Source organism: Dendrobates tinctorius, unplaced genomic scaffold (assembly GCF_039654945.1).
Source record: "Dendrobates tinctorius isolate UK_male_01 unplaced genomic scaffold, ASM3965494v1 ptg000062l, whole genome shotgun sequence".
NCBI classification, from domain to species: Eukaryota; Metazoa; Chordata; class Amphibia; order Anura; family Dendrobatidae; genus Dendrobates; species Dendrobates tinctorius.
Genome location: NW_027361730.1, coordinates 39,814,599 through 39,828,720, shown reverse-complemented (window position 1 = coordinate 39,828,720; position 14,122 = coordinate 39,814,599). Strand labels below are relative to the sequence as shown.

The 14,122-nt window shown below is 41.6% G+C and overlaps 1 protein-coding gene across 4 annotated transcripts in view; it reads right to left on the bottom strand.

Annotated features, from left to right (window-relative positions):
* Positions 1-9,621: 9,621 nt before the first annotated feature.
* The window catches only part of CUNH15orf39 (chromosome unknown C15orf39 homolog), a 108,321-nt gene continuing 103,820 nt past the window's right edge, over positions 9,622-14,122 (bottom strand). For 2 of the 4 annotated variants that reach the window (XM_073579578.1, XM_073579579.1), the window contains one exon: positions 9,622-11,156. In XM_073579578.1, coding sequence (XP_073435679.1) covers positions 10,663-11,156 — 494 coding nt within the window. In that variant the 3' untranslated portion in view covers positions 9,622-10,662. The remainder of the gene's footprint in view (positions 11,157-14,122) is intronic. The other 2 variants (XM_073579580.1, XM_073579582.1) reach the window with 1 other exon arrangement.

Below are 14,122 nucleotides of genomic sequence, written 5' to 3'. Positions count from 1 at the left end.
TTGATGGATGCAACTCAGTATTCTTTTTCCTCCAAACACGACAAGTTGTGTTTCTACCAAACAGTTCCAGTTTGGTTTCATCAGACCATAGGACATTCTCCCAAAACTCCTCTGGATCATCCAAATGCTCTCTAGCAAACTTCAGACGGGCCCGGACATGTACAGGCTTAAGCAGTGGGACACGTCTGGCACTGCAGGATCTGAGTCCATGGTGGCGTAGTGTGTTACTTATGGTAGGCCTTGTTACATTGGTCCCAGCTCTCTGCAGTTCATTCACTAGGTCCTCCCACGTGGTTCTGGGATTTTTGCTCACCGTTCTTGTGATCATTCTGACCCCACGGGGTGGGATTTTGCATGGAGCACCAGATCGAGGGAGATTATCAGTGGTCTTGTATGTCTTCCATTTTCTAATTATTGCTCCCACAGTTGATTTCTTCACTCCAAGCTGGTTGGCTATTGCAGATTCAGTCTTCCCAGCCTGGTGCAGGGCTACAATTTTGTTTCTGGTGTCCTTTGACAGCTCTTTGGTCTTCACCATAGTGGAGTTTGGAGTCAGACTGTTTGAGGGTGTGCACAGGTGTCTTTTTATACTGATAACAAGTTTAAACAGGTGCCATTACTACAGGTAATGAGTGGAGGAAAGAGGAGACTCTTAAAGAAGAAGTTACAGGTCTGTGAGAGCCAGAAATCTTGATTGCTTGTTTCTGACCAAATACTTATTTTCCACCATAATATGCAAATAAAAGGAAAAAAAAACAGACAATGTGATTTTCTGGATTTTTTTTTCTCAGTTTGTCTCCCATAGTTGAGGTCTACCTATGATGTAAATTACAGACGCCTCTCATCTTTTTAAGTGGTGGAACTTGCACTATTGCTGACTGACTAAATACTTTTTTGCCCCACTGTATATATATATATATATATATATATATATATATATTGATTTGATTAACTGCAGCGCTGTGTGATAAATAAAATGTAATTGAATGTACGTCTAAAATGACAGTGTAAATGTCAATTGTAATGCTTTATAAAATGTATTTGATTGTTGTTCAATAAACACTATTATCTTTTTTTATAAAAATGGCGTCTCTCATTTTTATTTACAATTCGAATAAAATGTTTCCTTTATTAAAATAATGGTCAAATAAATAAAATACCCAATGGCTCTAAAAGTGCCCCTTTATTGGTCATATGAAAGCGTATCAAACACATCCTTTTATATCAAACAATAGCGATTGATATAAAAGTGATTCAATCACAACCCTTTTATTCTACTTTATTAAAAGGCCTATAAAAGAGAAAATAATTGGACATATAAATATTTTGGCCTATGATACATCTTTTATATCAAAATTATATCAAATTGATATAAAAGTGTATCAAACACAACCCTTTTATAACAATTTGATATCAAATTGTATAAAAGGGGCGTGTTTGATACACTTTGATAGGGGCGTGGCACCTGTCAGATTTCTTTTTGACGAGTAATACAGCCCCCTTACTACTGGCGCCTGTGCAACTTTCAGTGCGCAATACTGAACAGGTGGCGGACATTCACACACTGCCATTATCATCAGGTGAGTGATAATTGACCGCCTTCTACATATAAGCCTCTATCTTGCCTTGTCCTCTATACATGCCTTCTGACGAAGATTGGTCGAAACACGCTTCAAAGGGTAACACTGATTTGATTTGTGTTCTTGGGTAACGTACACTTACTGTCTGCCATGTGACTATGCAACTATAACTTTTTGGTTAGAATCACCACTTAAATTTGTGTAATACATTCTTATAGCAATGCTCTGACTATGCATGCACACTACTATATAGTGATCTAGGGAAGGTTTGCCAGCTAGTGTCTTGATTATTATGATTACTGAAACAAATTTTGATGTACTCTACACATAATACATTGAACCCTACCAGCTGTGCAGCATGTACCCATGGTAACCTCCAATGCCTTCCAGTATTTAACTATTTAAGAGATTTATTGCGCAATTGAACATTGCACTTTACAACTGACTCTCTGCTCAAGGTACTGATTTGTTTCTATTTTTAGAGGTGTATCTGTATGCGTCATCTCTGAGCTATTTGTTATATCTTACTCTATCAAATCCAGATCAGTAACTAATTGCGTTACCTACCCCGATATAGGGTAGAGATTGAAATATTTGGTTGAGACTTATTGATACATTAACTTGAACAGTGAGTCACTTTAGGATCCCAATTCTCTTGTGCAGCGAAACATGATATGAATAGCTGAAATTTCAACCTGGACACGTTTTGTCTCAGTGTTTTCTTTTTCTGAAGAATATTTAGAATTGAGAGTCCTCAGTCCTCTTTTTCTGAGTGTTTGGCATTTCTGGATTTTATATATTTTTTATATGATGTGTCAATAAAATATATTCATTTAAACTCAAGTTGTTGGAGGACCTTTTCCTTTGTAAGTATTTTTTGCTATTGTGGACCTCCTTGTTACTGCCTAAGGGCATCACAGGTGGTCACCGAATTCATCAATCCACAAGTTCATACACTTGCAACTGAGGTGGCAGCTACTGTTGTGCTCAAAAGTTTACATACCCCAGCAGAATTTTTGCTTTCTTGGCCTTTTTTCAGAGAATATGAATGACAACACCAAAACTTTTTCTCCACTCATGGTTAGTGGTTGGGTGAAGCCATTTATTGTCAAACTACTGTGTTTTCTCTTTTTAAATCATAATGACAACCCAAAACATCCAAATGACCCTGATCAAAAGTTCACATACCCCATTTCTTAATACAGTGTATTGCCCCCTCATCAATGACATCATCATCATCAATGACAGCTTGAAGTCTTTTGTGGTAGTTGTGGATTAGATTCTATATTTTCTCAGATACTAAAGCTGCGCACTCTTCTTGGCAAAAAGCCTCCAGTTCTTGCAAATTCCTGGGCTGTGGAGAATGAACTGCGTGCTTGAGATCTCCCCAGAGTGGCTCAATGAGATTGACATCAGGAGACTGAGATGGCTACTCCAGAACCTTCACTTTGTTCTGCTGTAGCCAATGACAGGTTGATTTGGCCTTGTGTTTTGGATTGTAGTCACGTTGGAACGTCCAAGTATGTCCCATGCGCAGCTACCGGGCTGATGATTGCAAATTTGCCTCCAGTATTTGCTGATTACGTGCTGCATTCATCTTTCCTTCAACTTTGACTAAGTTTCCTGTGCCTCTGTAGCTCACACATCCCTAAAACATCAGCAATTTTCTCCGTGCTTTACAATAGGAATGGTGTTCTTTTCATCATAGGCCTTGTTGACCTCTCTTCAAACGTTTATGGTTGTGGCCAAAAAGTTCAATTTTGGTCTCATCACTCCAAATTACCTTGTTCCAGAAGTTTTGAGGCTAGTCTCTGTGCTGTTTTACGTATTGTAGGCTAGCTACTTTGTGGCATTTGCGCAGTAATGGCTATTTTTGGCAACTCAACCATGCAGCCCATTTTTCTTCAAGTGCCTCCTTATTGTGCATCTTGAAACAGTCACACCACTAGTTTTCAGAGAGTCCAGTATTTCAACTGATATTTGTGAGTTTTTATTTGCATCCCGAACAATTTTCCTGGCTGTTATGGATAAAATTTTTGTTAGTCAACCTGACCGTGGTTTTGTTTTTACAGAGCCCATGATTTTCCATTTGTTAATCAGTTTGAACGCTGCTGTCATTTTCAATTCCTTGGATATCTTTTTGCATCCCTTTCCTGTTTTATACAGTTCAACTACCTTTTCCCGTAGATCTGTTGACAATTCTTTTGCTTTCCCCATGACTCACAATCCAGAAACATCAGTGGCTGGATGAAAGATGCAAGAGTCTGTCTCGATCCCAGAAACTCACTAAGCTTTTATGCACAGTCACTGATTATAAGCAAACAGGTCATAGGTGAGGATATTACTTTTAGTGGCCATTCAAACCCATTTGTGTCAACTTCTGTGCATGTTATCAGGCCAAAATTACCAGGGTATGTAAACTTTTGATCAGGGTCATTTGGATGTTTTGGGTCGTCATTATGATTTAAAAAGAGAAAACAGTAGTTTGACAATAAATGGCTTCACCCAACCACTAACCATGCGTGGAGAAAAAGTTTTGATGTTATCATTCATATTCTCTTAAAAAAGTGCCAACAAAGCAAAAATTCTGCCAGGGTATGTAAACTTTTGAGCACAACTGTATATTAGCCCAGTAATGGTGATCAAAGCTTTCCAGGCCCTTTTAAGCAATCAGTCAGCCTTACTGTCCGTAGAGTCTCAGAGGCAAGAGGAGTCCATAAACGGGATTGGTCTTTTTTGCCTGTCTACCAGGACATCTATTTTTGGAATTTCCTCCCAGACTTTATCCTCTTCTGGTTCAAAGGGAAGGTGGATTATGAAATCTTTAGGGTTAATTAGTCTCTTCTCTGCATCTTCCCACTCCTCCATTATCATTGCCTTAATGTGTATGTTAACTGGAAAGACCCTACTCTTTTGGGTCCTCAAACCACAAAACATATTAATTTACAGAGTGAAACACCTGTGCTTCCTCAATATTCATTATTCTCTGGACTGCATACAGAAGTTTGTCAGTATAGTCTAATGAAAAATAGTACCTATTCCTCTCCTCCTGTGAGAACCTGAAGCATTTCCTCTTCTCCTTCAGATCCAGGTCAGAATAATATGAGCTTTCATCCTCTTTAGCGCTCAACTCCATCTCCCACCTGGGTCTTTTATGATGGGATTGTATTGTCTGAGGGGGAACTAGATTGGAAACTGTGCTATGCATTTCCTCCATTAATATGGATCTCATATCCAACAAGAAAGAGGACTGTTCATCCTTTAGGATTTAAATAATATAGTTGGTACATAGTTGCTTCTTATGTGTGTGGGCTATTTGTTATTACACGTAGCACAGCTCCTGGTTCTTTTCCTTGTAGTAGATCCAGACCCTAGAGGGGCTCCTCTGTCCTATAAGCAAGTGAGATGGGAAAGGGCTATAAGGGCTAGAACTTACAAATCCCAAGGACTGCTCTGATGGCTTTTCCTGATGGGCAAGATAAGACTCCATGACAAAACTGCACACACCAACATCCCATATCAAGAGCACAATATGCAGTAAATTACCTGGCAGTTAATCAGGAATACCCCTGGAAACCACCGTAATTCTTTCGAGTTCCACGCTCAAACGCAGGCCGAGCCTGCAGATCACCATGCGCCTTCTCCTGGAACCCAAAAGGGTGTTCCACCCTGGAAAGCACGCCAGACCTCACTGGAAGCGCACCCTGGGAAGCCACAGCAGGGAGCATAGAGCCCTCCAAAGAGAGAAGTGGCATACGTCAAGAGCTGCATCCCACTCAACTGAGGAATCTCTACCTACTGAGGAACCTCTGCCCAAAGAGTTGTCAGCGACGACCTGCTTGACTGGAGCAAGGGAAAGCATGAATCCACCCTGAACCCGTTCCATGGAAAACTTTGCGCTGTTGCGGATTCGGTCACGCATCTGTCCTCCTATGGACAGGAAAAAACATTGAGGGCGAAGTGGTGGGGGCTGTTTAACCTCTCATGCTTTTCTTGTCCTAGAGGACGAGATGGATTACGTACTGGTCTTCTGTTAGAAGGGACGCTCTGGAAATAATTTTTCTTTCCTGTTGTGCCATATTACATTAAGTCTAGAAAAGCAGCTGAAAGGTTAATAAACTGACAACAGTTTTGAATCTGTTGAGGGGTTCTGTTTTTAAAATAGTATAACTTTTGGAGTTTTTCCAATATAAACATCCCCTAAAGTCACTTCAAAAACGAATAGGCCCCTAAAAAAAATAAGTTTTGTAAATTTTCTCGACAAAAACATGAAAAATTACTGCTATACTTTTAAAACTTCTAATAGCCTAACAAAATAAAGTTTTACAATTGATGCTGATGTAAAGCAGACATTAGGTAAATGTTATTAACTATTTTGTGTGGTATGACTGAATTAAAGGGATAATCATTCCAAGTTTCAAAATTGTTAATTTTTTAAACAAATTTCTAATTTTAATTTACGCAAAACATAGCGACCTAAATTTACCATGAACAAAGTACAATGTGTCACAAAAACCACTCTCAAAATTACTGGAATATGTTGAAACAATTCAGAGTTGTAACCACAAAGATACAAGTCAGATTTTAAAAATTTAGCCTTGTCACTTAGGGATTAAATAATATATTTTCTCCCATTCCCCCTTACTGTAGGGCATGGGGAATGCTCAGCCTGGGTGACATCGGATCATATCCAAATTCTTTATATGTATGAAATCCATCTGTTTTTTATTTTTAAATTCTTGAAAGCAGATTGTTCTGCAAAATTAAGCACAAGAATTTTAAAATTTTGTAATGAGGATGCTTTGTGGGTGGGGGTCACAACAATATTTGATGAGTTCGATCATGTCAATTAACTACAATTTACCGTTAGGATGCTTCCAACATCCCACTATGGCTTAACTGTATAAGAATTGGCCCAATGTACCATCCGTGTGTTTCATGAATAGCTTGTGGTACTTTTACACGTTGCCTTCAGGTAACTACTGTAAATATACAGAGACAGATTGATCAAATTTATAAAAAAACAAAATGCAATTTTAACATGGTCATGTTGTTCTTTTAATGTTTGACTAGGAGGCACTTCTTGCATGTAATACACAAAACAATTTACAACCATTACACGTTACAAACACAGCTTAAAATAAATGTACAGCTTTTCTATCACTTCAGACAAGAGTTGGTCCATATTAGCTCTCTTGATGCAATGTGCATCATTATTTGATCATGTGTATAAATACAACTGTATAAAAACAATCCTTAAAGAGTGAAAACCATACATGGCCCTTATAAAAAGGAAAATGATTACTAAAAATTGATAACTCTTCCACAACAAAATGTGGTTTTGTACTTTAAAGGGGTTGTCCACTACTTTAAATTAACCCCCCAATGTATTCCCCTGGGGCCCCTAATGAATTTTGTAAAAACGTCATGCTGCCTATACTGCCTGCGAGAGGCGCTATCGCTGGCCGCTCACAGGCAGCACGTGACCCCCGGCTGCAGCCGGCTCTTGCTTCTCCGCTGACGTCCCGTCAACTGCTGGCAGCAGCCGGGGGTCCCTCTTCCTCCTTCCGCGCTGGCTGCCAGGCTGTGGGCGGGGTTATCCTCCCGCGTCACACCCGTCATCCACCGCGCACCGATTCATTGAGAAAGCACGCGGTGGATGCTGGGTGTGACGCGGAGGGTAACCCTACCCACAACCCAGCAGCCACCACGGGGACCAAGCGCTGAGTCACGCCTCACTTGTGACGTCAGTGCTGAGTCACATGCTGCCTATGAGCGGCCACGGATAGCGTAACTCACAGGTAGTATAGGCAACATAAGGCATTTACAAAATTCATTAGGGGCTCCGGGGGGATACATTGGGGGGTTAATTTAAAGTAGTTGACAACCCCTTTAATCACAGGTTAGAACATTTGGTATTGTTAAGAGTAATAATGAACAGTTCATTCAATATAAAAATTATCCAGATTAAGTTTATCCAGCAGCAAATTACAATATGCATAACTATGAGGTAGTGATGGAGGATGAAACTTGGTGCAAGGAACATGGGTTGTGCCTAGCAGTTAAGATGGCTGGATGCCATTGGCAACGTCTCTCTTTGCATTACTTTTTGTTCATAGTGCATGGACTACCATTAGGATAAGCTTCTGCTTTCTGGATGCCTATAGATGGTTAATTCATAAGAATAAATAACTCCAATTAAAATTAAATGGGTGGGATGTTAATCTAAACTTTCAAACACCATACCTTTTGATTTTTTTTTTCCCAATATGCTGTCTTAACTAAAAATCATTCAAATAAATGGTGTCTATCAATATCATATGACTGCTTTTCAATTAACAGAGCACTGGCTGAATGGAAGATGGAAAGAATGTGAAAGTACAGTAAACAGGTCTGTGAATTAGTCCTTAAAAGGGGTATTCCCATCTCCAAGATCTTATTCCAATATGTAGTAGGTGTAATAATAATAATATTAGCAAATACCTCAAATTAGAAATGTAGTATAGTTTTTTCTGTTTCGTTTTGTCTCTTTCCTCATGTGCAGGCATTGTAGGACCTTAGGTATCCATGGTTACATCCACTAGCAAACTGTCACTATATCAGCCGTCGCAACCATGGATACCTAAGGTCCTGCAATGCCTGCACATGAGGAACGAGATATAGCGAATCAGAAAAACTATGCTACATTTCTAATTACATGTGTTTGCTAATATTATTTCTACGACACCTCCTACATATTGGGATAGGATATCAGAGATGGGAATACCCCTTTAAAGAGGGCCGATCAAAAATCCATTTATTAAAAAACAAGTGTCATTCTATAGGTGTATATTTACTTTTTTACATTGCCTTAAAAGTCAGTATCCATCTAAAAAACGTTGATTTATATCTTGTGGACAGTATGGCTCCTCATTGATCCCTTTGCACCATACAAAGTTTATAATCCACATACGTGGGTCAAAAAACAAAACAAAACAGGAAGCACACAGTACTACTGCTGGGGCCACAGTTTCACTTTATAAAAGGAGTTTTTCCCTGCCTATCCACCTCTTCTCAAAGTTTATCACTCCACCAAGCAGCGAGATCTCAGCATAACTTTCGAAATCTCAGTGTTTAGTGAGATTTTAGAAGGAATGGTATTTTATGTGCTGCTACTGGGCCTTCAGTTCACATCATGAAGCTTCTCCACTGCTTCAATATCTAGGAAATGTCAGATGTAAGCACTTTTCCCTGCCTCCCGGTCTATCATTATCACACTGGTCTCTGCTAGGACCAGAGTATTCTCACGCCAATCAAAGAGATCAATGATAGTGAAACACAGTGAAGCACCGCACAGAGGCAGTAAAACCTCTACTAATAAAGTAACTATGTCCCCAAGTAGTAGCACAAACATTATCTGTGCAGCTGAGACCCCGCTCCCTCTGCTCAGGACATATTGATCACTTCCGAGCTGTGGAATGACATAGCGCTGCTAGAAACGGGAGCTGGCAGCAACTTTCAGCAGATGGTCAGTTTTCTATAGCAGTCGCCTGCCTTCCGCATGGTATGCAAGTGCCTTTCATCTATTGATTATTTTAATTGAATTTAAAATTTATTTTAATGTAATAACACAAAAAAGTCGACTTTTTTGATGATGGGTACTCCTTAAAGGAGTTTCACACTTGATGAACATGAACAAAATTTTAAGTGTAAAATCCTGTTAAAACATATTTTCACTTTCATAAAACTTCAGTTCTACCGTACATTACAGGAAAAGATGATGCACTGCATGATGGCAAACGCAGTGACTAAACAGGAAGTGCATGACCACTCCTTGGAAACTTGCACCAGGCACAAGGTATTATATAATATTTAGGCTGTTTGGCTGCATGACTGCAAAGATTGGATCTCTGTACCAGAGCAACATACATTTAAAAGTTGTGTCATTTTGCTTAAAGAGAATCTGTCAACAGGTTTTTTGCTATGTAACCTGATGGCACCATGATGTAGGGGCTGAGATACTGATTCCAGCGATGCATCACTTACTAGGCTGTGTTTTATCAGCAGAAGATAATCACTAGAGGACTAGTAGTCTTGTGATTCCTGGTCCAACCATGACCCCAGCACTGATTAGGAGCGCACTGTCACTATACAAATGTACACAGAAAGCTAATAAGTGGTGTGGGTGGAGTTAAACAGTACTCAGTAGACTTACAGCAAAGAAAACTGTGGTTCTAGCACAACTGCGGCACCCAGTAAACTAAGCGATACATCACTGGAATCAGGGTCTCCATCCCTACATCATGCTGCTATCAGACTAAACAGCAAAACCTGCTCACAGATTCCCTCTAAAGTGGAGGTATGGTTTAATAAAACTGGAAAAATAACGAATTGAAACATAGCTACATTATTTTCTTGTAACAAAACCAATAACATACCATATTATTATACACATGAAAATACTTAAAGAAAACAGGAAGAGACAGCATTAAGGCATTTTTTATATATTTAGAAGAAACTTCTTAATATAAAATTTTCTAAGACATACTGAATTCCAGGATACCTGGTTAAAATGTACATAAAATTACCTCCCGAAACCATCAAGGAGGTTACAGGAAATGTAAAAGTGGCACATCTTATTTTTTAATCTGCACTTACATTTTCCTCACAAAAGGAGAAAAAAAAAATGATGAAAAATTTTAAACAGAAACAGGGCTGTGGAGTCAGAGTTATTGGGTCAAGTATTTATATTGGAGTCAGTCAGTAAAAATGTACCGATTCCAGCTGAAAAAAATGCTCTAATATAAAGTAATTTAGTAACTTTCATACAAAAAAGAAAAATGTATACCTGATAATAAAAATATATTTTAACAATCTAAGGGTCCTAGTTACTTAAAAATGTTACCATGTTATTACAGCAATTGTGTTATTAACTAATTATTGACCATTTATGAAGAAGAAAGAGGAAGTCAGAGAGTGAAAAAATAGAGGAGTCAGAACATTAGCTTACCGGCTCCACAGCCCTGAACAGAAATGTTTCGTTAATCACTGTGATCTATACCTGCCAGGACTATTGTGTAACCACTGTTTTACAAAGACTGGCTTAATCTTCCAATCGGAGCCATCCTTTCTCGTAGTCTTGCAATAGTTCTAAAAAATAGCGCGTGCCTGGCTCATCATCATACCACACCTCAAACTGTGTGTCACGAGGGTTACGTGAACGTAGGTGCACCCGTAGCACTCTACCTCGAAACCAGACGTCTTGTTCGCCGTCATCAAACAAGTGTAAGATACGTCTCCCAACTAGATTTGGAAAACGTTTCCTTGTACGTCGCTGCCTTCTTTTCTTGTAGGTAAACACTGGGCATGCTCTAGTTTGTTTCCGGCGACACACTGTACTTTTCTGTAGTTTGTCCTTCTTCTGCGGAGTCTTTGGACTTTGAGCCCTATATACATGGATGCCGGTATGATTGCGCACTCTCCGCAGCTTCAGAATTAGGGAACTTTTTACTTTCCTCGGTGAGGCACTTAGTGGTTCCTTCTTTGAGCAGTCTGTTACTTTGGGTTGATATTCTCCTATACTTCGTGAACTTTTACCTGTGAAAATGTATATAAATTTGAGTAAAGTTCCCAAAAAAGTGAAATAAAACGTTTTATTGTGAGATATAATGAAAGGACAATTTTGCATCTAAACTTAAGTGACTAACGTTTACAATGAGATAATGTTATGATGATGTCTGTAAAGTGCTGTGGAAATTAATTATGCAAATTAATCTAATGCCACCTATTGACCCTTTAACAAGCCTTGCTACTTGATTTAGGATAAAAAGCCAAGTCGAACCAGACACGCCATTTGCAGTCACGTGGTCTGGGGTGCTGGCCCCTCAAACTGGACAGCAGAAAGTCTGATTTAGCTAATCAAGAGGCCTCTGTCAGTGAAGAGTTTCTCCTGGGTGCAGTCTCCACAAGGAGGAGCATTCCTCCTTGGACCCAATAGTAACCAGTGGTGTTATTCAAGTACATCCTGCCCAACTTCTTTAGCCTGCTCTTCTAACTCAGTGAAAATATCAGAGCCAGCTGTCAGGTCCTGCAAGGTGGGTGTTCTAAACCCTCCTGCCTCAGTCAGCATTGGAGTAGTATCCAGCTACATATGGGGGTATCGCTGTGTTCAGGAGAAACTGCAAAACAAATGAAGGACCATATTTACCCATCATCCTAGTAAATTTAAAATTTTTACAGCCAAAATTAACAACATTATAGTGTTAAAACAGTAATTTTTAATTTGCACAGCCCAATGTTAAAAAAGCCTATGGAGCACTTGTACATTCAAAATACTCACTACACCCACTCACTACAAAGATGAATTCTTTCATTGGTAAAGTTTCCAAATGGGTCAATTATGGAGGTTATTCACTATTCTCCCACTTCAAGGACTGCCAATCTGCTATGGCATCAGCAACCTATTCCAGACAAAATTGAACTTCAAAAGTCAAAATAGCATTTCTTCCCATCCAAGCAGCTCATTTTCGTAGCCCAAAGAAATTTTGGATACCACCAGTGAGTTGAGCATGCTCATCACACCCCTCAATGAATTTCTTGGGTAAGGCCGGTTTCACATTTGCGCTTCAGGGTGCAGCGACGGCCTGCGCACGGCCGCCATTAAGCACCGCCCCTGCCGTGCCTACGCCGATAGCTCCGCCTCCGGGTGTATGACGCGTCATGCATCTCCTATCTTTATCACTGAGGACGCAGGCCGTGCGCAGTATGCGTTTGGCGGTGCCTGCGTCCTTATGACAGTGTGCTGACCAGCGCCAAACGCAACCTGTTGCAATTTGGTTGCGCTCGGCGCACCGTTGAAAGGACGCAGGTGCCGCCAAACGCATACTGCGCACGGCCTGCGTCCTCAGTGATAAAGATAGGGGACGCATGACGCATGCAGCGTCATGCGCCCAGAGGCGGAGCTACCGGCGGAGGCGCGGCAGGGCTTAGCGGCGGCCGTGCGCAGGCCGTCGCTGCGCCCTGAAGCACAAATGTGAAACCAGCCTTACAGGGTTTCACCTCAGGGCTCAACAAAAGTGATGTGATATCCGCAATATGGTCCAGCAAAAAATGCTGCACTCCTTGCCTTCAGAGCCCAGCAGTATGCAAAAACACCAATTCCTGACCCACATGAGATGTTGCCACATTCGAGAGAAATTGCATAACAAATTATGAAGTCCATTTTCTGCTATTACCCTTGTGAAAATTAAACATCTTAAACTAAAGCAACATTTGTGTGGAAAAAAAATGTCTTTATTTTCTGCCCCAATATTATAACCTTTTGTGAAGCACTTGTGGGTACTACCGTATTTTTCGCTTTTTAAGACGCACCTGATTATAAGACGCACCCCCAAATGTGGTGAAGGAATAGAGAATTTTTTAATAAATGGGGTCCATCTTATAATGCCAGTGTCCGTCTAACAAATCATATAGGGTATATGTCCCTCATAGCCCCCCCATCCTAAAATTAGCCCCCTTAATCTGGATATGGCCACCTTATATTGAATATAGCCCCCTTGTGCTGGCACACGGGCCCCCTGTGGCTGGCACACGGGCCCCCTGTGGCTGAAACACGGCCCCCCTGAGGCTGAAACACGGCCCCCCTGAGGCTGGCACACTGGCCCCCTGTGGCTGGCACACTGGCCCCCTGTGGCTGGCACACGGCCCCCTGTGGCTGGCACACGGCCCCCTGTGGCTGGCACACTGGCCCCCTGTGGCTGGCACACTGGCCCCCTGTGGCTGGCACACGGCCCCCTGTGGCTGGCACACTGGCCCCCTGTGGCTGGCACACGGCCCCCTGTGGCTGGCACACTGGCCCCCTGTGGCTGGCACACTGGCCCCCTGTGGCTGGCACACTGGCCCCCTGTGGCTGGCACACTGGCCCCCTGTGGCTGACACACTGGCCCCCTGTGGCTGACACACGGCCCCCTGTGGCTGGCACACTGGCCCCCTGTGGCTGACACACGGCCCCCTGTGTTAGATATCGCCTCCATGCTGCTGCTTTTAGTAAAATAAACTCTTTCCTTACCTTCTCAGCGCTGTCCCTCCTCGTGTCTCCCTCAGTGTGGTTGAGCTCCTCCTCCACTTCCTGGTTCTCAGTGCCGGTCATGTGATCAGCACAGCAGAGTGATATCATCTCTGCGTGCCTGATGACAGCAGCAGCAGACACACTGGGAGATCAGCGCTGGAGGAGGTAAGGAAAGAGTTTTTTTATTTTACTATGGGCAGCAGCATGGGGGCGATATCTAACACAGGGGATCATGTGCGATCAAAGGAGGGAGCAGGCAGCTATAATATGCGCCGCTCCCCCAGCCAGTCACCGTGGTGCGGTTTCAGCACCATGGTGATGGACAGCGGCAGTGCATATTATATGAGCGGGAGCAGGAGATCAAAGGCTCCCTCCGGCAGCTTTTACCAGCTCACAGCACCGCTCCAAAGCTGCCCCCACCTCCCCTGGACCCTGCAGTATATATATATATATATACACATACACCCCCCTCCCCCGTATATTCGGATTATAAGAC